The sequence below is a fragment of the Zophobas morio genome, unplaced genomic scaffold (assembly GCF_036711695.1).
Source record: "Zophobas morio isolate AGI-343-1 ecotype UQ-CSIRO unplaced genomic scaffold, CSIRO_AGI_Zmor_V1 ptg000113l, whole genome shotgun sequence".
Taxonomy (NCBI): domain Eukaryota; kingdom Metazoa; phylum Arthropoda; class Insecta; order Coleoptera; family Tenebrionidae; genus Zophobas; species Zophobas morio.
The window spans coordinates 92,093-116,041 of NW_026972218.1; the positions used below are offsets into that span (position 1 = coordinate 92,093).

The window sequence follows — 23,949 nt, forward strand, 5'->3', positions numbered from 1 at the left end:
GGAAGGTACCATAATCACGGTTCTTTGGTTAAAATGGTCATAACTAAGTCAAGGACTCGAAAAAGAAACTAGCCATATCTAGTTTTATTGTTTTAGTGTTTATATTACAAGACAGAGAGCCTGAATGAAACAGCAGTCAGGACCCCGCCGAAGAATAGAGGGGGGACATGCCCAGATATAAGATAAGTTTACAGTGAGATACCGCCATGCCTCTGGATGGCAACACGTCATCCACTAGACAGAAACCCATGGTGAAGCTTTTAGGACTACAGACGCGTGTTTCTATATAAGGTCAATCTTTTTTAGCGCTTTAGGAGATTAACCTGGAGGCATTAAAGAGTGCACACCATTGATCGAAGGCTGCAAAATATAGCCAACAATCGAATGCCCAATATTGATATTGTACTGCCTATTGCCTTGTTTTAAGGTCTCTAAATGATAGCTGACGCTACGTTGCTGCGATCGAAGCCCAATGAAGTACTCACGAAGACAAGCGTTTAAGGTAAAAAATATAGAAAGATACGAAGAGCTGATATACGCGCTAGCAAGAGACAAAGAAAACTAGTTTCGCATCTCTTATATGCTGTTTTCACTGCCTTATTTATAATTATAAAATATGACCCCTAAAAAGAATTAAACAAAGCTCTTACCCGGAGTTGTTAATTGTTCAATAAGATCGTTACTCAGTAACGATGTAAAATATACTAGTAAATAAGACTACAACAACGGTGCCTAGATTAGTGTACAAATCGGTTCAACTCATACATAACAGCACTATTATACATTAGTACGATTAATGTCTGAGTTCAGTTCTTTAGTTAAACTTAGTTATTAACCGCACGAATGACTCTGTATAAGAGCAAGATAGTGTTATTTTGGTTTCTCATTTAGTTAGCCTTTCGACCCACGCTTTCAGACGCACTTAATAGCTATACTTGAGAGTACTAATGGAATTTATCAAGCCTCACCAATGTTTTATCAAAAGTTCAACAGGATCTGTGTAATTAGTTCTCAGAAGTAATAACAATAGCAGGCAACTCTAGTATATTACGCGCAAGCTTCTACTTAAACTCGAGGTTAATTAACCTGTCACTCTTCAAAGCAACAAAAATCATCCTCAAGTATTACGTCATATTAGTAGACTACCAAGGAAGCCTTAAAATATAATTACGCCTTTACGATACAGGGGTTAGCACCTGCTTTTAGACTCAAGCCACCAACGCCTTTTTACCAATTTTATGAGCAGATCTTTCGACCCAAGTACTATTAAGTCAGATTTCAGACACCTCCTATAGCTCTACGAAGACAAAGGTAACTCTCAGAATAGAACTGAATTCAGGGAGGAGCCCTATTATAATTCTTTGGTTTTATCATAAACCCTTAAGGTAGTAGTTAGCCCTTTGTAACACTATTAATCAGAGCCGGAACCGAGCCACAGGACAAGGCAGAATCGATAAACAGTCCGCCCAGACCTAAGCTGCTGACGAGAGGAAAAGAGTACCAATAGTATACAAGCGACAATCCAAAGATCATCAAAGTAGAGTACAAGTACTCTAAGCCAGTCATTATTCAAAATAGTAAACCAATCTATTCTGAACAGACCTTTTCACAAGCAAAGGCCTTCGCACGCAGTTAGTGACTTGTAAGCAGTAATATCTATTCAGTTTATACGTGTCCATCCAAAGGCTAAGAGTAAACCTTGATATATTTTTAAGGAGCTCAAAACTCCGTATATAGAAGAGAGGGAGCTAATAACTTACTCACTGCTGCGCACTTCTATCGTGTGCTTAGCTCTTTATAGGTGCACGGTCTTGTGTCGCAGCCTAAACTAAGCTCTAACTTCAGAAAGTAAGGCCTTTGGTTTGTATAGTTAGAACTTTGGCTACTGAATAGGCTGGTGCTAGTAACGGTAACATTAGGGACATGTTCTGTCACGGACCTCGGGCTTTTTGGTCGGAGTTGTGATCGTTCGTTTAGTTTAGTATTTTCTTTGTCGGAGCGAGGTTGGCTTTTTTTGATACAATTTAGACCCTAGACTGACATCGTAAAGTGGCCAAAAAAGATTGGTCCCTCTAATACGCGGTTGCTGCGTACGTTATTCACGGCGTCTCCTGGTACGTGTTTGACACAGAATGAAGACAATGGGGTGCCATCCAAATATGGATTAGTATACAGGTGTACATGAGCTAACGTACTGTAGTGTCTAATAACCTTCTATAATTGTAGGGACCTTTGAGCTTAAACGAATTCATAGTAATTGAACCTCACTGGACTACTCACCAAACTACCTTTATGAATATGGTTATCCTACTTTACCGCGGCTAGTCGAGGTCTGCATACTACTTTGGAGAGACGTAGGCTTATTGTTAACGTGTCGAAAGATACTCTCTTAAACTTGGTAAAAACTGCGCAGCAAATAGGTTCATTTTGGCAGGTTCAATCTTACCTGTAGCTGATGGACTATTGCTATTACCTCGAACTTGAATAAAGTTTACTCGTTCAAGTACTAGCTTCGATGCTACGAGCTTTGTACGACATACCTAGTCTGCTAACCTATGTAACAAAATAATCTTGCGTTTATCTGATGATGTATACTAGCGGTTGCCGTTCGGACGCTAATCCTCTGTGAAAGGCAATGAACGAGCTGTGATAACTTGATATGTTTACTTAGAGCATATTGACGGAAACAGCTAAGTTGCATACGTGCTACTTCTTATAAGTCACTAACTGCGTGCGAAGGCTTTTGTTTAACAAGGCGTAGGTAATGAGTAACCATAATAGCACTAGCCCTTATCCAGGGGCCTGCGGTCTAGTTAAATAATCTTATCGTTTAACTATTGACTCAATAAATAGTACTTATATTATTTTAGCTTAATTCTCTAGTATTCTATACGGACTCTTGTTGTTTCTTGGCCAGCTTTGAGCTGGATGGACTCTTTACCTTGGGTTCCATTTCGGTTCCGGTTGGCTCGACCGCTGAATAATAGTGCTAGTTACTATATGATATCCGGTATTGTATAGTACTAGCACTGTTATAGAATAGAGTTATTTACTAGTTTATATATTAGATATAATGCGGCGAATCCGTGTTACTTTAAGTATCATCAGTACCTTTTTGCAGCTTCCTCGTCATATATAAGTACATCAGGCTTTGTTAACTAAGTATCAAGGAAGGGGGGGTTAGCTCGATAGAAAATGGTGGGAAGGAAGGCGTTATATAGAGGCTAGAATTTAATACCTTAATAAATGGTTTCCTGCCCTTTAAGGAGGGGTGTAATGGGAAATTTGACTATACATTGGTTAGGATAATAACTTATAGCCCTTGGGTAAGTTATCATAACTATAAATTTTTGCGTTGATTAATTTAATGTAATCCCTTATCAAAAGGAGCTTCAAATTAATTTGTAAATATAAGAAGCAATTGCTTTATATAAATCTCCAGCTGAATTATGATAAAAAAATTTTTTTTAAAAATTACATTTGACGCGTAGGTAATTATATGAGGACCTTACAGCTTGTTTTGTCGTTTTGTATAGTTGTTATTTTTATAACATTTTAGTTTAGTTTCTATTACTACTCCAAGAAACTTTAAAAAACCAGGGAATTTCGGTGTCGAAAAAAAGCAACCCTTTGTTCGATGGTTTGGGCTGGCTTGGGCTTTTTACTTACCAATAATGATTTGGTTTCTAAAACAAAAAAGTTAAATTTACGGATATTATTTAGAGTAAACAAATAACTGACTTTTGAAGATGAAAATATTGCTATGTCCTCTGAGCGAATTTAGTGTTGAGTGTGGTGGAAAGTCAGACTTGTAAATTGAGGAGAGCATAGGAAGTAGACTTGCCCTCTGCGGTTGATTAGGATGATGCACAATATAATTTTTTATAACGTTACCAAGATGCCGGAATTCTTGTCTTCAAACTGTACAGAAACCCCAAATACTACATTCTATCAAAAGTTTTTCTAAAACTTTTGGAAAACTAACCTGGCGCTATCGTAATAAAATTATTCTCGCGGCATATTTATGTTTAATATGATTTCTTAGATCCAACTTGTTCTATTTATCTTTTATCATATAAGTAATAAAATTATTAAATTGTAAAATTAGAACAGCTTCCTAAACTTTTTCTACTGAAGAGAGCAAATTATTAGCCTGTAGTCATTTACACATTTGTGAGGGAGGAAATTTTTTAGAAAGAAGTATAAATGTAGCAAGTTTTAAAAAATCGAAAAAGGCTTTCTAAAAGCTAAATTGGTAAATTGTATCAAAACCCCTTAAACAAAGTAAATTTTGCTTTTACAAGCCAAACTCCTAGCTATTAAAGATGTTGAAGTTAATAAAGAAATATTGAGAAAATACATAAGTCCTGACTTTTTTAATTTAAGGCGATCGTTAGGCTCTTTATTTCAACGCACGAATATGGCTGCCTTTGCACGTATATAAATAAGTTATGATAACCTCGTTAAGAAGTGCTTTTTGAAGAAGAAAGTGGTAAGCATTATGATAAACTCGTTTTAACTATTTTTAAAATTCACCTAAAAAAATTGTATATCTTAAGAAGAAACTCTTACATTTTAAGACAAGGCTAAATATCTAAATTTTTTAAAACTAAAAAGGTTAGATAATAAAAGTTAAAAAAAATTGCTGCTCAAACTTACGTTGATACCTTGGTCGTAATAAATATTTTCCTAAGTGATTTTTAAAAAAATTGGGTCTTAAAGGTAACGACGCAAAATCAAAACAAAAACTTGAAAGGTTAAGCCACAACCAATATCATGATACACTTTGTAGCCCCGTAAAAGATATTAGCATAAATCTTACGGGAAAAATGTCGGCGCCTTTGTTGTATTAATAATTGCAATTAACAAATATGCAAATGGGTGGTTGATCGTTAATTGCATGTAAAATACAAGTTTTTATCCCAAATTGCCTAAACTCTAACCCCTAGGAGTGCTCGGAAAGAGCCTATAATGACCATCTTCGACAAAAAAAAGGAAATCTATAATTGTATTCTACTCTTCATTTGGGCACACCCGACAGGAATTGTAAAAGGTATGATGAGGTCATAAAATTTTTAAAGAAAATAATATCCTAAAAATAGTTTTATCTGGAGCTACTCGATACGAAAGGAGGCACGATTTTTATAATAATTTACAAATACACTTATATTGAGGCCGAGTGTCTTGCCAGAAGTTTGAACAAGAAGAAGGATGGGTAACACTGATGACGCTTCTAAACAGGTAGAGTACACGACCCGAGACAGATACTCGTCTCTACCTTGGAATCCTTCTCCAGGGGGGGATCCCCATTAGCAACCTCAGATTTTGCTACCCACGGGAACTCGCAGGAAATAAAAGCATCGGTAGACGAGGCCCGGTCTTGTTCGGACGCTTTTCGATAGTGACCTAGGGGCGTTGTGATGAATATTATTCACTGAAGAGTGTGCTAAACTATCACGAGCTCCTAAAGTTATGAACCATCAGCACACTCTACGCTGAATGGAGCACCTACACAGCTGATTTATGACGTACCTAACTTTAAATCTTGACCGAATAATAGCCTAGATCGCTGTGATTGCAACGATAGTCAAGTAGCATGCCCGCATTAAGGTAAGATAAGATATATAAAGGGAGCGCTCAGGACATGCTCGATGACCAAGATTACTTCCATTTTGTAAGATAATTACTAATTTCTTCCTATTATATTTTGAAATAGGTTGTTCATCTTGGTTTATAAATCTAGCACAGGGGATTAAAAGATAATACAAAGATATTTGAAACTTTACTTACTCGCCCTTCTAGGAAGAAAGTTCTACTTTAGTAGAACAAAATAACGAACTAAAAATTTAGGAATGGTAGCCCAGTAAAATGTTCTACTAAAGTAAAAAGAAAAAAAATGAAAGTTGGTATTCTATCCCTTTCACGGTCGCTCCTGGGAACCTAGTGGTTTACCACTTGTCAGTTTTCCAGGACCTCGCCGTAGGGGAGGAGTAACCTATTTTCGTATTGTAAACTCATTTTTTCTATTAGGAGCTTTTATACAAATTTACTATACGTACGGAGAAGCACTTGCTTCCTTTAAATGAGCAGTTTCTGAATATCTTGTATTGACTGATGATATTAGTAATCTACTTAGAATGGTTTTTAACTCAAGTTTTGTAGACCTTATCCTTTATATACTATATTCTGTTAGTGTGAGTGAGCTAAATTTGACTACAATTTTATTAGACAACAACGTTTTTCTAGTTATTTCTGCATATGTACACTCCACGTCATCAGTTTATAAGGAAACTGAACTGGCTATGAAAGATTTTAGCAGAGAACTAAATCTCTTTACAACAAGTTTTAATAAAGTCAGCACCATATTTTCCTGAAATTCAATATATGACAGTAATAAAGCTACCGAAGCGATGTCACGATCTGGTCAGAAACAGAGGGATGCTCGTTCAAATAGTTTTTTTATAAATATCTTTTTTTTAAGAAAAACTTATTAGAAATTAGAAAAACTTCACAATTTTTTTATGGTTTATGGGTTTTGGTAACAATAAATTACAGTCTTAAGGCTTAATAGAGAGCAGTTATTAAAATTTTCTATTTTTGCTATTTAAAGAAGCGTCAAATAAGTAAATTTGACGTAAGATTTTTTTGTAGGGAGACTTAAGATTACCGAAAAATGAAAAAGGATGCTTCAACAGCGACACTTTTTTGGAATTAGAGGGGAGTAGCAATAGAAAAAATGGGTGAGCTTCTGTGAGAACTTCACGAAAACGAATAGGAATCCTCTAGAGAAAGTTCAAGGTGTCTCCACAACAAGTTTACGCGATGGAGCTCTATAAACTTACTAAAAAGTTTGTAGGTAAGTACTTTTTACACTAGAAGGCTAGGAGGTTTTGGGGGCCGACTTCCATCATTACATAAATATACGCCGCAACTGACAGCGAGTTTGGGGTGGTTGTGAAGCTGTGCTTAGTACTGCCTGTTAAGGGCTACGGGTAAGAAAAAAACCTGCGACACCGTAAGTCGTGCCTAAAGTGGCTTAAAAAATTTAAAATTTTTGTCTTTGACAAGATAAAAGGGTTCATATCAAAATAATTATCTATAAACTTATTATTTAAATACTTTGCATAGCTTACGCCAATTTTTTTTTTCAAAAATTATGGTTTTTAATTTTTTTAGTACGGTTGGTAAACCTCGCAGTCATGGAGGTACGTTACTACGGCGTTTCCCACATTAATCTAGAGTTAATTTAGGTGTGTTCAGGTTTCCTGGTCACAACATATTTTACTAATACTGCTGTAAGTCATTGTATATGCCCTCCTCCAGACTTGCTTTATTTAGTTGCAGTGTTATCTAATTGAGTTGACTTAAGAACATATTACTTCTCTTATATAAACTCGAGAAAGTTTTAGTTTGAATGGAGGCAAAGAAGTTAGTGCCTGAAGAGGCAAATGAAGGTTATATTAACAAAGAAGACGTGAGTAAAAATATGGAAGACAGGGTTGTAGAAGTGGATAATGAAGAAGTAGAAGAAGAGAGCGATGGTAGCTTTGAAGAGGATGAGTACGATGAAGAAAGCACTGATGAAGATACAGAATATTCTCGACGTAAAAAATCTAGGTTTCTTATAAGCTCTTGTCTATAACTATTTTCAACCTTGTGTTAAATCATTTATTTGCGACTTTTAGTTATCTAAATTATTTTGAAGATGCGGCGTCAGAAGGAGAAGAAGATGAAGAATTAGAAGAGGAGGAAGAAGCAGAAGCTGGTTTTTCATATCTATATTGTTCTTAAAATTTTTTTTAATTTTTTTTCAAGGTTTTGAAAAAGTTAGGAAAGAGTTGGCTAGCCAGCCCCCTAGAAAAGGTCGCTTTCGTGACTTTTTGGCTGACGAGGTTCGGCGTTCTTATAATAATTACTATTTTAATTGTTATCATTATGATTTTGGCAAGAACCTTGAGAAACGTTACTCAGAACTGGATGTCGAGATTCCTGTTGACGAAGAAAGTATTGGCCCTGCTAGCCGTGAGTTACAGCAACAAACTCTTATTCCTTCCATTACCGATCCAAAGTTGTGGATGGTCCGTTGCAGGGTACTCTTTCTTTTTCCTGTATATTAAATTTTTTAGCTTCTTTATATGGTGACATCTGGTAAAAAACGAAAGAAAAAGTTTCTTTATTGTAGTTTGCTGTTTTCTGTCCCGCATAAAGTTTTATATAAAAATTACCAGAAGAAATAACTTTATAGCCAAGAAAGTTCTAGTTTGTAAAATTTATTTTGTGGTTTATCTTTTCTATTTGCGAAAATGTTTACTTGTCTTCAACTGTAGCCTGGACACGAAAGACAATCAGTCGTTGCACTAATGCGGAAGTACATCGACCTTGAATTTTCTGAGAGGCCTTTGCAGATTAAGAGTTGCTTTGCGGTGGACAACCTGAAAGGTTTTATATACGTCGAGGCACACAAAGACGCACACGTTAAAGCGGTCAGATTTTTTTTCCAACGCCTTTTCGCACAACTTTTATTCATTGGTTAAGCTCGCCAGGCTGTTGAAGGCATGGCAGCGCTCCAGTTTGGTCAATGGAAGCAAACGTTAGTGCCGCTGGAGCAAATGACGGATGTACAGCAACTGCCTGCATATTTTTTAATGCTGTTCTTGACTGATCGTAAAAGGTGCTGACCTGCTTAACGAAGTCGGAATCTGTCCTTCCGGGGACTTGGGCGAGGCTGAAGCGGTCTCTGTACAAAGACGACTTGGCTCAGATCCTTGCTTTTGACGAAAACAATGCCAAATGCATCATCAAGCTCGTTCCCCGCCTGGAAACAGGCAATACTAATGTAGTGCTTTTGTACATTCTTGCACGTTCATTTTCACGGAGCACTACTCTAACCGTGACAGGATCCATCTTCGAAGAGGACGAGGTCCAGACCCCCGCCGAGACTCTTCGACCCAGAGGAGCACGCGTACGTTGTCAGTAGGGCTCTTTTCTCTTCAGCTTTGCGTTATCTTTTTAAGGCGAGGAGGACTTCAAAAGAAGCGGGTGTTGGATTTCTACTGCACTGTCTGTGACAACCAAAAGTTCGATCCCGACGGTTACCTTATCAAAACTGTGGATCTTAGGGCCCTCGTACTACTCGCACCTTCTCCTTCATACGCTCTTAATTACTATCCCTGGAAAGGTGACGGAAGGCGTGCAGCCAACCATTGAAGAAATGCGCAGCTTTTCATTTGGCGACAACGACGAAATAACTGGGTTGACCCGTCGTCAGTTTATGATGTTTAAAAAGGGCGACCGGGTGAAAGTTGTTGAAGGTTTCATTATTATCCGCTTCCTCAGCTTGTTGTTCCTCTTTATCACCAGTCTTAAGGCGATCTGAGGGGCCTGCTAGGTGTGGTCGAGTCCGTTGACGGGAGCACTGCCTATGTGAGGCCGAGGCTGGAGTCCCTGAAGGTCTGGTAGACCCGCCTCGTTGGGTCCGGGATCTTCCCCATCCACGTCTTGTCCGACTTACAGGGTTTAATCCCGATCCCGTGCGACCAAATGCGAAAGCACTTCGAACAGGGCGACCACGTCAAGGTCGTGGCAGGGGTCCATAAGGGTACACTTCCAACCCGCCTTCAGTTTGCGTGAGAGTGAATTTTGCCCGTTGGCAGGAGAAACCGGCCTCGTCACCAGTGTCGCTGATCACGTCGTCCATGTAATTGGCGACCACTCCAACGAGGAGGTCTGCTCCCCGTTGCGCTCTTCTTTTTTTTACTGCTCAACTCATTTTATGTTTTAGTTTGAAGTTTTTCCTCGCGACATCAGCCTGTCGCGGGACATTTCCAGCGGTATGCGCCAGAGTGGCTTGTTCAAAGTGCATGATTTGGTAGATATCGAGTTCGTTTTTAACTGCTTCCTTTTTTTATTGCAAATTACTAACTTTTACTGGTCAGCACTCACAATGTTGGTGTTATTCTAAAGGCTGAAAAAGACATTTCTGCTATACTTACCCAAAACGGCGAAGTCCGCAAAGTTCCTGTGAAAGAAGTTTTTTTTATATATTTTTTTGGTAGTCTACTATATTTATTCTGTGTTTGGTTTTTAGATTACAACTAAACGAAAGTTTAGAAATCCTAAAGCGCTGGACGCGCAGAGGAATGAGTTGCAGTTAGAAGACCCCGTTAAAGTTATTGAGGGTCCTCACAAGGTCCGTGCACCTGGGCACTTGTGCTCCTTGTGGCTTTAAGCGTGGCTTTGTGACTCAGAACAAACAAGGGACGTTGAAACACATCTACAGAGGCGCCTGTTTCCTTTACTCCCGCGATATTCTGGAGAACAGGTACGTGCCCGCGACTGCCCCGCATCTGTCTTGCCTCGCGTTTATTACTTTAAAAGTGGTATGTTTGTCGCCCGGAACCACCAAGTCCTTCTGGTTGGAGCCAAAAAGAAGTCCACCGGCCACGTTTGGACCGTTATTTCTTGTGCACTGCTCCGTTCTAATTTGCCTTTTTTTCGAATAGAATTTTGAAGGATGGGGCTTCCCGCACGGGAGCAGTCGCTGTAAGTGGCTCGAGTCTGTTTGTTTATGCATCAGCTATTGATTTCTATTTCCACTAAGCTTTTAATGGCCATCGCAACGCCATATCTTCTTCGTGGCGGGGTCCTGATCCTTTGCGCAATGCGAAAGTTCTCGTTACGCGCGGCACCCACAAAGGGATTCACGGTATTGTGAAGGACTGTACCGACAACACTGCGCGGGTGGAACTGAGCTCGACTTCGTTGATGATTACTATCAACCGCCAGCATCTCTGCGTTCTGGAGTATAATTCTTATTTACTTGGGGAGGAAATGAACTTTTCAGGGTGTTGCTTTAGTAAATCCGGAAATATCATCCAAAGCAACCCCAAGGCGGATGCTGCTTCCATCCCTCCGCACACTGCGCGCTACAGCGACTTTGGCAGCGACTTCTCTTTATTCAACAGTTCTTATTCGGACGTATCGTTCGGTATTCTGTTTGTATGCTCAAATTGATAGTACACACTTTATACACATTTTCCAAATTTTTTCAATAAAAGCTTCCCAGACGCCAGCTTACGGTCAGCAGACGCCTCTTCACGATAGTGAAGGAGTACTTTTAAATTTTTTTACAACTAGTTTTTTTTTTCAATAACGATTTTTTGTCTAACGAACAGGCGGGCTACTCCAGCGCGTGGGACCCTCTAAACACCAACACTCCTCTCCAGCCTTCCACTCCCGGACTTACCGATTTGGGCGATTCCTACACCCCTCAGACCGTCAAAAGTTTGCTATAATATGCTTCACCGCTTCGTCTTCCGCTCAATCGTTGGTGTTGGCGCAGACAACTTCAGCAGCGACACTCCTCTGGGACCCCCGTCGACAGGGAATCCGCCCTCCACGCCTGGCTGTCCGGAATCTTCGCTCGCTTCCTATGACGTGTAACTTCTGGTTTTTGCCACCTCCTCTTCGCTTGCTAGTCTAATACAAACCACTATTCGATCGTGAGGCCCACGCCGGGATACCTCCCGCACACACCGGGAGCCTACGCTTCCAATCTCCCTAAAGACTATACCTTTTCCACGCCGCTTTCTTTTGGCGTTTCGACACCAGGTAGCTCGGCTCTCCTCGTTGACTTCTTATTTTCTTAGTGTCCAATAAATAGCAAATTATGAGCCGACTTTTGGCCCGGAATCTTCCGGTTTTTTTACCTTTTCTCTTTACTATATTTGTAGCCCGCAATAAACTTTTTTGTTTACCCTGAAGAATTTCCTCGCACTCCCAGTTCAGTACTTACCCCCACCAGCGATACTTCTCGGTCAAGTTGGTTGCACCCTGATATTGTGGTTACTATTGGGATCGGCCCGTTCAAGGGCAAAAGGGGATCTGTACGTTCAGTCCACGAGAACAGGACTGCGTGCTCTGTTTCTCTCGACAGTACTCCACTTTGATAGCATGTTCACCGCTTTTACTAAAAACCCCGCTACACAAGCGGCAGGAGAGTTCCTTGAATTTAAAATTCAAGAGCTCGAGCCGGTGCGGCCAAAGCAGAAGGAAAAGGTTTTTTTTTAAGTTAAAAAGTATTTAAAAAAACTTTACCAATCTTTACTAGATGGTAATACTCGAAGGGGAACTTTCCGGGCTGGCCGGCGAAGTTTTACTCATCGACACGCAAACACGAGAATGTATTGTTAAACTCACTAATGGTAGCGCTTATGGAAATAATGAAGTGCTCTTTTGGTCAAAAATTAATTTAACTTTGAACTTTTTATAGGACTTGAACGTGACATCCTTTTAGATTGCTTGGCCCTCAGGGCCTAGCTAAGCATCTTGTTCAATATAATAAATTTATATCCTATAGCTCTCGCTTAATTATTTTACAAACTGGAAATTTATTTTTGCTTTTTTTGTGGGCATAAGCCGCTGAACTTTTTTGATTAAACATTAAATTTTCAAAACGTCCAAATTCAGCCGCTCTTTTTGTAACTTGTTAGTTCTTTTAGCTGTATTTGAAAAGTCATTGGCCACATAATTAATTTTAAAGCGGTTTCATGGGAAGACAGAGAGAAACTGGGATCCAGAGTTTCGACCTACGTTTCATATAAAAGCTTAAATAGCGGGAAAGCGTACGCTGTACAAAGCATGACAATTATAAATCGTTTTTGACTAATAGCATAGTTAAAAGCGCTTTCGAATCGCTCATATTCGCTACGAAAAGGTTTATAATGATTTTATTTTAAAAAGCATCGATAGATCAGTAGTTTAGTACTCTTTTAATAACACCGGCTTCTTGACGTGTAGAGTTGAAAGCTTCCCTCTCCTGTTAAGCCTACTGCTAAACAGCGCTATAGAGTAATTAGTATTTTCGCGGAACAAGACTAAACTTTTATTGATAAAAGGTGTAAGAAATTGTTTTCGCGAAAATAAATTTTGATTTAGAATTATTTTTTCATGTTATAGTTTAATATAGTGCTGTATAACTTAGTGATTATTATATAAATAGTAACCGGAAGTTACGAAATTATAAGTTAATATTTTTTAGTAAATATTCAATGTGTAGTAGAGATTTTGTTATTAAAAACAGCATAAACACAATATAAATTTGCGGTATAAGCCAACAAGGAAGACCGCATCCGCCGAACTTTTTATCACCTTAAGAATTCAGTTAAATGCGCGCAGTTATACTTTGCAATCCTTATCGCGCACCTCTCAAGCACAATTAATCAAGTAAAGATTTTATTTCGTTCCGTACAGAAGTGTGCCGCGGAAAATTTCAATGCCAAAAAGTCAGCGAAGGGCCTTTTTTTAACGCCTTATCAATATTAAACTAATCTTGGAGCATCACCACATAATCACGGGCTGAGTAACCGAACTTTAGCACATCCTTTTCTTTAAGTTCATAGAAGCGCCTGCATAGAACAAATTTTTAAATATTTTTTCTTATGATTATCAAGAAGAGAGAGAACCTTGGTTCTATTTTTTCCCCGTTAATCATTGTCCCGTTGGCACTGTCTAAGTCAATCAGATAGGGTCTAACAGGCGTAGCAATAGCCACAAGCCAATTTAGAATATCCTCCTGAAAGGCAGTGCAAAAAGTACAACTTGACAGCAGCGGAATAGGAACCGTCCGGCTTAACGGCTCGATTCAAGCGGTACTGGATTGCCGCGTGCTGCCCGGAACAAGAGGGATGGTCCAACGGTATATCCGCAACCTAAATTTGCTCAATCGTAAAATTGTTCGAGAAAATTATTAAAAATTTAAAGCAAAAAAGTACCCTCCTTTCCCTTCCCATGAGAAAAACACTTTGACGGTGTATATGAAGAATGTCTACAAACACAAAGCACAAATCATAATATTATTAATTATAAATCTATATTTTAAATAAAAATAAAGGAAAATTAGAATATAAAAGTTAATATAGAGAAATTAATGGATGTATTGTATATATACTAAATTAACGCAATGTGTGATCCTTATAATTTTTAAAAATATATATATTAAATAGGTAACTTATATATAGGTCTTTAAAAAAATGCAAAGTGATTACTAATATATGCTTAAACATTAATAATACTCAGATTTTGGTCTCCTTTAAAAACATAAAGTCTCCAGCGCTTTGAAGGCATCCGAGCCTCCTCTGGTTCAGAATATTTAAGGACGATTCCCTGAAATCCAACATTAATTAATAATATAAATATGACAGCATCAAAAAAGCTAAATATATTAAAATAGTTTAGTTATGAAGAAACACGGCAAAGTGATTACACGGTAAGTGTTGGTTTCTTGAGTTAGCGCACCAGATAATTCAAAATTAGGCTTCTTTTTCTCTGAAGGTTCAAGTATTTGTGAACTAGAAATTAATAAAAAGTGGTAAATTTTTTGTTTATTTCCCTTTTATTAAAGATATAACAATATATAAAATTTATAAAAGACACTAATTACGCAGATTGAGCTTTAGAGTTGTTTTCCTGGGGAAATTCATTTTTTGCCCCTTTTATGATAACAACAAATTTATTAAATTTACATTTAAAGTTAAGTTTTTAGCGACAATCATAAAATTTTATATATAACACAAGAGAAAGAAGGTACAAGTGAACGAATTTTTTCTTTAATACGAAATCAAGAGTAATAAATAGATATCCCACGCTTTAAAGGCGGACTTAAGGTACTAGTATTTGTTTTTTCAACTGTAGCCGAGTGACACGTTTCTTTTCCGTTCTTTATGTTACTGCTCTTTCTGTTAGGACTTCTATTTTTAACTGTATGTCCACGTTTATAAGTATGATATTTGTCGCTCTCTACTTTTGAAGATTTCACTCTGTTCTTTCTGCCGGTTGAGGCCCCATCGTTATTTTGAGTATCTTTGGAGGGAGCGTGAGAGTGTTCAGATTTATGATATGAACGAGCTGAGCTAGTAGGGCTATTTAATTCGTATGATCTATCTTTCTTATGTAAAGAACTAGGAGAAAAGGAACAATAGCGAGATGACCTTTTACTTTTTTTACTTGCCTTTGTTTTATCTTCTTTTTTAATTTCTTTGTTAACTTTATCAAGGTTAGTGTCTTCGGTCATCCCTGATTAGTTATTTGAGTTAACCACTCATAAGCTGGTTGCCTATGCTTCTGTGTACTAAAGACTTTTATTATAAATTCGTAAAAGTTGGAGACCTCGAGTTCTTGTATAACGTACTAACAACTTAAGCTAAATCTCTATAGCCCGCAAAATGTGAAGTGGACCTGGTAACGAGGGCTTTTCTTAGCCATAGTGAGCTCAAGTTCTGACGGGGGGGAGTATCCGCTCTCTCGCAAACAATATTCTTTTATGTATCTACATAATTCATAATGACTTTCCGACTTCCTCCCGAATCAAAAAGTCGCTTGGCTAATAAAAATTTTGAACATCCGGCCACCAAAGGAAAACTTCAGTCACCTTTCGCTGTTCACAATGAGGAAGGTCAGGTTATAATTTTATTTCACTAATTTACTATTGCAAAAGAAAACAACTTTTAAAACTGTTAAGAGTTAATTATAATTGTTTTAAAATCTTCTTAGTTTAATAATTAAAATTATAGAAATATCTCCTTCCTTTTATATTATAACCTGACCTACACTTAAACATAACCTATCTTTGCTTTCCACTGTATTGTACAATGCTGGCTTTCGTTAAAAAATTTAAATAATTTAAACAAATTAAACTTATTATTTTTATTTAAAAATTTGTCTACAACTTATCGCGTAGTGACTCCATCTGATCTTAGCCTTATAATAATTATTAAGGCAAACTTTTCTGCAAACTGTGCGACGTACCCCTTAAAAATGAGACTGTCTGGAATGCTCATCTCCGAGGAAAAACCCATAAAAATAATTTAGAAACTTTTTATAAGAGTTCTGAGCCCTCTGAGAAGGCTCTCGACCACAACTTTGGAAAGAAAACCGATGAGTACCCTACGACCCATTTAGCTAAAAGAGTAAAAAGTGATATAGAAAAAGATGAAAACAACCTTCCAAGAAATTTTTTTAACAACACTATAGAAGAGAATAGTGATAACAAATCAAGTATTCCTGAAGCACTCGATGAAAATAATTCTATCAGTAGTAATCTAACGGATTTTCTCGATCCTGAGGACTACAAAGAACTTGAAAAAGGTAAAACCACGGATTGATTCTTCTGCTTTTCTCACTTCTAAGTCTTTTTAGGAAAATTACCAAAGGGATTCTTTGACACGTCCGTAAAAGCTCCCAAAAAACCAGCAAAAGTTAAGGGGTCAAGTATAGATGACGAAGTAGAAAGGTTTCCTTAACACGGCAGGCGTTTTAAATTTTGAAACTAAAAAATCTTTGCGTGTTTATAAAACTTTGAACAGCACTTGCTGTATTACAAAGCTTTAGTAAAAAAAAATTTGTTATAATTTTATAATTATAAAAAGGCAGTTTTAAAAATAAATTTATTTTGTAAAATTTTAATAAAACTTTTAAAAAAAATTTCTTATATTGATATAAATATAATTTTTTTATATTTATACATTTTGTGATACTTTGAAATTGAATAGCTTCGATAAAGAAATAGAAAGCATGGAAAAACAAGCTTTAGAAGACATTGAAAAAGAAGAAACGAAATTGACTATCGACCGCATCGACGAGGAATTGAGAATCCAAATGTTTTCTTAAACAATAATTATAATTAATAAGTTTTCTAACTTTTTGCTAAAAAGGACTTGTTTATCACGTGTGGAGGAAATTGCTCATCTACAGAAGATGAGGAAAGAAAAGTTAAACGCCCGGCAAGAAAAATTAGCTTCGCCTGTAGACTTCAAAAAGCTTCCCTCTGCCACTTTCGAAGATGAAACTGAGAGGGAAAGTAATTACTCGGACGATCTCAACTGGCGCTCAAAAGAAATATAAAACCAAATACTTTTTTATTATTAATAAAACGCTATATTTTGTTATTTACTGCCATGTTAAAGCGTTCCAGCAAAAATGAGTTAAAAGAATTGTAGCTATACTTGCTTAATGTACCACATGATTCGTAGCTGTTCTCGAAATAACTTTTATCTAAAAGATAAAGTCCATTACACCAGCAAAACAGAATTGATGCAGCCGTCGTTTTCAGGATTGTTAGTAACCTGCGCATATTTCCCCCAAACCACCTTCCCGGTGGTGGTGACCAGACCCAACTCGCTCACGTTGACCTCGATAATCGTTCCTTTGGTTATGACCCCAAGCGAAGTGTACAGAGTTGAGTTTGGATTCTTCTTAACGCCTATAATCGATAGCTGGAAGGTCGCCTTCAGCTCCGGATGAGTCACATGCGCCTTCGTAAAGCGCAGACCGGCAGGACGTATAAAGCGTTCGTATTTCGGTGGCTTGCGGGTAAAACCGTCACCAACAAAAGTAACTTTGGTAATCATACGCTTCCATGCTTTCTCTAATTTAAGGAATGTGTATTATTATCTAAAGAGTAGTATATCGTTACTAATTTAAAAAAGTTAAATACTTTGTCTTTTGCCCGTTTTGACGACTTTAAAAACTTCATTTTCAGCAATACCCTTAACTTTTGGCAATGGAACGTTCCACTTTCCTGCTTTTTCTTTACGTTTTTGTTTAATAGTATTACTAAGAACCTCAAAAAATATATATCAAAATTAATAAATAAAAATATTAATTGAACACAAAACTACTTTAGCTCTGTTCTGAGTTTCCCTATCCAAAAGATAAGCAGGAACGGCTCCTATAGAAATACAGAAGTTAGGTAGAAAATAATCTATAAAAAAAAAACTGCCTTCTTGTGCTTGTTTATCGCTTCCTATTTTTATTTCTTTTTCTTCATGTGCTTTTATGAATTTTTTCATTTGAATTTTTTCACAGTGCCTGGCTTTATTCAAAAGTTTGGCCTAAAAAAAATTTTAATAAAAATTGTGGGTAACCTTATAATATATATTTTTTAAAACAGCGTTTAGTACCTTTAAGCCATGAAGTCTCTGTGCTACTTTCGAACGCTTATGCACCTCACGAGCTTCTTTCTTACGCCTAAAAGTACGTTGCATTAATATATTTATAGTAAGCTGTGAACTAACTTTATAAAAAACAAGTTTTTGAAAAATAAAGTGACAATAAACTTACTTCCTTTCATAGTAATCTAAACGTCTTCCATGAATTTTTTGAAAGCGTTCTATATGCTCATTTTGTGGCTAAAATAATATATATTAAGACTTTCACTATAAATGCGTAATAACACCTAATTTTTAATATTTTCTTTTTCAAAAATTACGACAGCCGTACCATTTTCTTTTCTATCAAACAAACAAAGCCGGTGGAAGATCTATAAAGCTTGCTTGCTAACTATTTTTCCAAAATGAATCAGAACGGGAGAGGGCTACCCAACTTCGTCACGTGGAAGACGCATGCTTTAGATTAAAAAATTTGCCAAATAAATTCACGTGCGGAGGATAATACCTCTATAAAATAATTTTTTCACCGTCGGGAGGTCGAAACTGTTCTATTCCTACTTCTTTCCCGTTTTTCTGCGTTGATACCCCCGAGGTTTGGAGGCGTTGTTGCCGTGGTTGTTGAGCGGTATCCGCGTTCATCACATTTCTAGAGCTATATTGTCTTAAAAGTTATGAAAAGTAACTGATTATTACTTTGCACATAGAGTTTTTAAATGACGATGACTGAAGCTGTTCCCCAGAGAGCCGCCCGTTCGCGGTGTAAGTTATTTTTTACTTAGTCTATTTATAATTGTTTCAGGTGCTTATTCACGCAATATATTAGTTTCTCGAGCACCCCGTTCTTGTTTCCGATGTGGGAGGCCTGGCCATTTCCTGCAGGAATGTCCCCGGCAAGACAAAGTTTGCTTCAACTGCGATCAAGAAGGTTATATGTTTAACTCATGTTTTTATGTTATTTATTTGTATAAATATATTTGAATCTAGGCCATTTGTCTTCTGATTGTAAGAATGAACCCATTTGTTTAAGGTGCTCTGAGAAAGGGCATAACAAGTCCGCTTGTCCTAACTTCCGCAAGTTTCCTCTTTGCTACATTTGCAAAGGTTAGTTTATTATTAGAGTTATTTTTATTGGAACTATTTATTGATAAATAATTTTCCCAGTTTACGGTCATCTTTCTTACGATTGTCCTAAGCACGGCAAGTCTCAATTTTTCCCGAAAGAAAAGAAATCTCGCGCTTATAGGAGAATCCCAAGTTTGCCAAACTATTAGCTTTGACTTAAATCTTAATAAATTACTGTCCCAGGAATCGATTCCGAGACCGCGGACGTCAAGGGAGCTGTTGGTGGAAATAGTAACTACGGCAGTAAGCCCTCCCAAAGAGTTTATGTCCGCAGAGAAAGGAAGCCTCGTGGACCTGTCCGCTGCTATAAATGCCAAGGTGAAGGGCATTTCGCTCGGGAATGTACCGAAAAATCCGTGGAAAATTAAGATATAATAAAGAATAGTTTGTAAAAGAAAAAAAGTTTGTCTTTTTATTTTTTTGGTTAAAGATAAGAGTTTGACTTCGTGTAGATCTTTGCTAAGTTTTCGAGTGAACGTTTGTTAAGACGTGGAGTAATCGGTGGGACGTATCTAACATCTGAATTAGAAAGTAGTTTCCTTTCCAATTAACTATGCTAGGTATTAATGTCATGCATAAAGAAACATTACTGTTTTGTATACTGTCTCTGAATCATCAAGCGCTTTATTACACTCAGCCAGCTTAGATTTTTTTTTTGCAATATCCTCTTTAAGGCATTCTTCCTCTTCTATTTTAATAATAGAGGCAATAAAAAACAACAGTTATTGATTTAGTAATAAGAAAATGGTTAGAGAAAAAACGCAATAGTTAGTATATTGGAGAAAATGCCTTTGCAATAAAAATAGTTAAACTTACGGACACGACTCAATAAATCGTAATTTTTTATTTTAAGTACTAATAGAACATTGATATTACTTTGATATATTTAAAGAGTTATTAATAACTTTTTAGTTGATTGATGCGTTCTTGAACTTCGGTTAAAGCCTTTTTATCCTTTATTATATCTTTTTCTAAAGCTTTTGAGGCATTTCTGAGTTTCTCTACGCCTATTCAATAGACACATTCGAAATTTATAACCAAATTTTTTAAATAATTTATATAAGTGAATTTAGAGAAACTAACAATTGACGAGCTCATTATTATATCTTTGAAGCTGAGCTGCATGCTCCGACATGCCCTTGTTTACATATAAAAAAAACCGAAATGCAAGATCGATGCATGGATAACCAACACTGGAAGACCAGCAGTGGCACGAGACCTAAAAAATCAGTAACAGTCTGGTGGTCGGCACGTGACTGCGTTCTCCATTTTTTAGGACTGTTTTTCTTACCGCTTGCGAGCGTATTGATGGCGTTAGAAAAGAAAGGCACAAGGTTTGCTTATTCTCTAAGCAGTTTAAGATAACCAACAATAAGTTAATTAGTGCGATCCTTTTGGGGCCGTAGCTTCGCTGTAAAAGAGACTTTGCGTAGGTTAGCATCCCAGGTTAACTTAATTTTTTATAATTATATGGCGCCTATTACAAAATAAGGCAGAAAATATTATTTCTTAGCTTTTTTAAGAAATTTAAACTAGTGGTTTCCTTATTCTATACAAACAGTTATAAATTTAAAGTAACGTTTACTTTAGCGCGTGGAAGTTATATTCTTCTTATAAGTTTTATTAAGAAAAGGCTTAAATTATGTAGGTTTGCCTTGTTTATAGCTTATTATCTATGATGATCTTGTCAAAGTCTATAACTTTTAAAACTGAACTTGTGTGTAAAGTTGAATATTGATAAACCAGTGTATTACTTTAAGAATCGCTTGTCACATAAAATTGTAAAGAAATATTTAAAGTAAAAAACGCATTCTGAAAGATTTAGTTTTTTCATAAAAAAATTGATAACTAACTTTTAGGTGCAGTAAAAACATGTTCTTTAATCAATATGATAAATTTAAAGTTATTTGCATCCACCTTAATGTAACTTCATACAATTTTTATATATTTATTTGTTACTCTCACTCTGGCCTTGGTGGTTACATAAAACAATAAAAAATATAAAATAAATGCATCTAAAACGAAAGTTATTAAAAAATTATTATAAATATAAAAAATAATTGTAATTATAGTAATAATGAAAACTATAAAACGCAAAATAAATTTTGGTAGGCCTTGAATTCTGTGTGGGTTTACTAGTTATTTTGCAATAAATTTATTTATATTTATATTGCAATTGCACAGTTTCGCACTTTAAACGAGGTGCCTTAATGCATAATAAGAAAAACTAAGTGTCTTTTTATTGAAGAATAAACCTATGGGAAAGCAAATTTAATCCTAATGTCATTTTAAATAAGCAACTCGGTTGTAATTTTTTTTTTTTTTAAAGCTTCCTCCACGAGTACGGTTGTTTTGTCTTTCTTAGTCAATCTCTCCTTCCCCGTAGATCTTACGATTATCTATAGCGCTGTATGAAAAAAAAAGTAATAGAAATAGAACAGATTTACAGGACTACCGCACTCTCTCTTTCGAAAATTAAATCTGTCCTTAGAGTGAGCATTACAGACATATACCTTGGCCTCAGGTAAACTTCCTAACTCGGTCCCTCCTATACATGGCCCTAGTGAACGTTCACAATCTAAAGATCCTTTGTAGTTTATCCCCTGATACTCATTGGTGTAATAATTACTAGAAAATATGGGAAAGACCTGGCTTTTAAAATAAAGTTAAATTTTAACTATTCTCTCTTGATGGATATTTATATCTACCCTCTAACATTGGCCTATGTGATCGCATCTATGACATCTTATATAATTTAGTAACGTGCTCTGAAAACCTCAAATGCTGTTTAGTGGTTAAACGGCCTATAAAGACCGAACTATGTACAGATTTTTCCTATTGGAATTCAGCTATCTTTTTAATAAAAGTCTTCTAATACTTTTACAGCGAAAAAGAGGCGTAAAGAGAGCGCTAAAATTTTGACCAAGCAGCTAAGAACGGTTTTGGGGTCATGATAACGTGTGAAAGTTTTTAGCGTTCAGATAATATTGAAAGAAAACGGTCTATCTTTAATATAACAGTGTAGATATACGCGTTAAATGAAAGGTGTCTTAACATCAAATTAACTAGTAGACAGTATATTAATCACTTTAAGAACTTCAGTTAAGTAGTAAGTCTTGAAGAGGATTGGAGTGAGAACTCGGATAATACCGATAGGCGTTCATTAAATAATAAAAGGGGCTTTTGGGAAATTGTTTCCGTTTTTTAAGTCTTTGTCATAACGAAAAAAAAGCTTTTTAAGGCTTCTGAAAAACTTGCCCTCTCTCATTAAAAAAACATAAAAATACAAATTTTATTCGCTTGTTATAAGCTCGTTTCCACGGGCAGACCTTGAGATTATGTATCTTTTCTATAACGTTTTTCCTGACAATAATGTTTCTATCGTTGGATAATGCAAGAGATGAAGAAAGCAGTGTAAGGAATTATGACTTTTTAAGCACACCACTGTACCGTTAAGGGAGCTTGATAAGAAAGTTAGCTGTAATTAAAGGTTGTCCTTATTAAGTTGGATCAACTTGTTACTATCTTGTCCACCCCTGAATTAGTGAGGGCTATCTTTCAAGCACGATAAGAACAGGTTTATGATCAGAAAGGAATCCGAGATTGGTGGTATAGTCACATAGGAACATACATTCTTAAAAGGCAATGTCAAAAATGTCAACTATGTAATGTGTGGAATGAAACATCTCATTTGGGTTTGTAGGATTGCTATTATATATAATAGGTGTCTACATTAAATACCTAGACCAATAATTACCTAAATGAAAAAAGTATTTAGTATCGGTTTTCACTCTCTTTTAAAAAATATTCGAAAGATCTAAGATAATGTTAGATTAATTATTGCCAAAGCCTCCTTACTGAATATCCTCGAGCCTGCACAACAGTAAATGTTTTTCGTATGACACGCTGCTATAACTTCTACGCTATCTCACTGTATCTAAACTATTTTGATAAATAAGAATGGGTTTAAGATGCGGAGATTAAAGCCTGTCCTTGAAATTTATAAAGTCGTACCGCTTCGCTAACAGATGTCCAAGGTCAAAATTTTTATAACTGTAAAGGTGAGGTACCTTATTATAATGAAAACTTCGAGACAACAACAGAGCGTTCATTGTTCAGTAAACATTTGGATTAATACCCTATTCTTTCAAACTGGGTAGCTCCAATTGGAAATTAAGCCGAGACAATGCCGTAACGTTCGACCTATTTGAAATTTTTGGCTTCTAAGTTTAAGCATGTTTACCATTTTATTCCTTCTTTTTACTTCAAAAGTTTCTAGGTATATAGTTCTATGTTCAGATTAAGTATTATTACTGACGAATTTATATTATTAGTAATCTTTTCATTGTTTACACTTATTATGAGCACTGTTTATTATTATTCTATCAGTACTATTTTATATATTACTGTTACAACTACTAGAACTTTTGTTGGCATAGCCCAGGTTTTTGTCCGCACTTGGAATATTTAAGCTTTTATCAGCTTTTTACTTTTAAGCGTGTCACTATTAGCTAAAAGATCCATAGAAGTTAATTTTCTGGTAATCTACGTTTAGTTTCGTCTGTAAAGTAATCTTCCAAGTTGAATTTTAACCCCCTCACTGAGGCTAACAAATTTTCTTTGACTCGAAAGTATTTACCAGTTAGAAAAAAATTCAGTTTTATAACCACAAAATGAATACATAAAAAAATTGTCATGATAATCTTTTTCATTAAAAACAAAGAGAGAAGTTCTTTAAAAAGCGTAAGCGAAATAGTGGCAGTAAGTTTCGCAAAAATGTGTAAATGCACAGGTCGAGATTAAATATGTAACCATCCTAGACCGAAAGAGAGAACCCTGGGGGCGGGGCTTGATCCACGACCTCGGGTGTTTGCGACACGCT

General features: G+C 36.3%; 6 protein-coding genes across 6 annotated transcripts; 3 read left to right on the plus strand and 3 right to left on the minus strand.

Annotated features, from left to right (window-relative positions):
- The first annotated feature begins 7,338 nt into the window (after nucleotides 1-7,338).
- Nucleotides 7,339-12,318, plus strand: LOC135144931 (transcription elongation factor SPT5-like). The gene is made up of 30 exons (XM_064077066.1): nucleotides 7,339-7,617; nucleotides 7,686-7,765; nucleotides 7,816-7,892; nucleotides 7,950-8,090; nucleotides 8,328-8,483; nucleotides 8,544-8,618; nucleotides 8,672-8,836; nucleotides 8,898-8,962; nucleotides 9,015-9,126; nucleotides 9,179-9,311; nucleotides 9,368-9,450; nucleotides 9,514-9,598; nucleotides 9,654-9,724; nucleotides 9,782-9,879; nucleotides 9,936-10,029; nucleotides 10,088-10,189; nucleotides 10,248-10,321; nucleotides 10,378-10,444; nucleotides 10,503-10,542; nucleotides 10,601-10,802; nucleotides 10,857-10,987; nucleotides 11,058-11,110; nucleotides 11,175-11,283; nucleotides 11,342-11,438; nucleotides 11,507-11,610; nucleotides 11,663-11,698; nucleotides 11,764-11,934; nucleotides 11,990-12,057; nucleotides 12,110-12,203; nucleotides 12,272-12,318. Exons 1-30 carry the CDS (start codon nucleotides 7,415-7,417, stop codon nucleotides 12,316-12,318), a joined length of 3,033 nt encoding a protein of 1,010 aa, XP_063933136.1. The 5' UTR covers nucleotides 7,339-7,414.
- Nucleotides 12,319-13,216: 898 nt separating this feature from the next.
- LOC135144953 (smad nuclear-interacting protein 1-like) lies at nucleotides 13,217-15,101 on the minus strand. The gene is made up of 8 exons (XM_064077089.1): nucleotides 14,644-15,101; nucleotides 14,441-14,489; nucleotides 14,264-14,348; nucleotides 14,073-14,163; nucleotides 13,773-13,825; nucleotides 13,600-13,709; nucleotides 13,464-13,529; nucleotides 13,217-13,406 (listed from the first exon to the last, which is right to left on the minus strand). The coding sequence occupies exons 1-8, from the start codon at nucleotides 15,068-15,070 to the stop codon at nucleotides 13,325-13,327; spliced, it is 963 nt and encodes a 320-aa protein (XP_063933159.1). The 5' UTR covers nucleotides 15,071-15,101; the 3' UTR covers nucleotides 13,217-13,324.
- A 197-nt stretch (nucleotides 15,102-15,298) lies between these two features.
- On the plus strand, nucleotides 15,299-16,932 carry LOC135144924 (zinc finger protein 830-like). The gene is made up of 5 exons (XM_064077053.1): nucleotides 15,299-15,451; nucleotides 15,775-16,143; nucleotides 16,195-16,288; nucleotides 16,548-16,655; nucleotides 16,710-16,932. Exons 1-5 carry the CDS (start codon nucleotides 15,340-15,342, stop codon nucleotides 16,897-16,899), a joined length of 873 nt encoding a protein of 290 aa, XP_063933123.1. The 5' UTR covers nucleotides 15,299-15,339; the 3' UTR covers nucleotides 16,900-16,932.
- Nucleotides 16,933-16,940: 8 nt separating this feature from the next.
- Nucleotides 16,941-18,326, minus strand: LOC135144925 (ribosome biogenesis protein NSA2 homolog). The gene is made up of 6 exons (XM_064077054.1): nucleotides 18,277-18,326; nucleotides 18,118-18,185; nucleotides 17,958-18,024; nucleotides 17,676-17,888; nucleotides 17,492-17,618; nucleotides 16,941-17,422 (listed from the first exon to the last, which is right to left on the minus strand). The coding sequence occupies exons 1-6, from the start codon at nucleotides 18,277-18,279 to the stop codon at nucleotides 17,067-17,069; spliced, it is 834 nt and encodes a 277-aa protein (XP_063933124.1). The 5' UTR covers nucleotides 18,280-18,326; the 3' UTR covers nucleotides 16,941-17,066.
- Nucleotides 18,327-18,480: 154 nt separating this feature from the next.
- Nucleotides 18,481-19,447, plus strand: LOC135144946 (DNA-binding protein HEXBP-like). The gene is made up of 6 exons (XM_064077083.1): nucleotides 18,481-18,570; nucleotides 18,650-18,704; nucleotides 18,769-18,870; nucleotides 18,930-19,046; nucleotides 19,107-19,199; nucleotides 19,251-19,447. Exons 2-6 carry the CDS (start codon nucleotides 18,659-18,661, stop codon nucleotides 19,433-19,435), a joined length of 543 nt encoding a protein of 180 aa, XP_063933153.1. The 5' UTR covers nucleotides 18,481-18,570; nucleotides 18,650-18,658; the 3' UTR covers nucleotides 19,436-19,447.
- A 62-nt stretch (nucleotides 19,448-19,509) lies between these two features.
- Nucleotides 19,510-20,223, minus strand: LOC135144916 (microtubule nucleation factor SSNA1-like). The gene is made up of 4 exons (XM_064077044.1): nucleotides 20,151-20,223; nucleotides 19,973-20,074; nucleotides 19,658-19,755; nucleotides 19,510-19,586 (listed from the first exon to the last, which is right to left on the minus strand). Exons 1-4 carry the CDS (start codon nucleotides 20,200-20,202, stop codon nucleotides 19,527-19,529), a joined length of 312 nt encoding a protein of 103 aa, XP_063933114.1. The 5' UTR covers nucleotides 20,203-20,223; the 3' UTR covers nucleotides 19,510-19,526.
- Nucleotides 20,224-23,949: the final 3,726 nt, after the last annotated feature.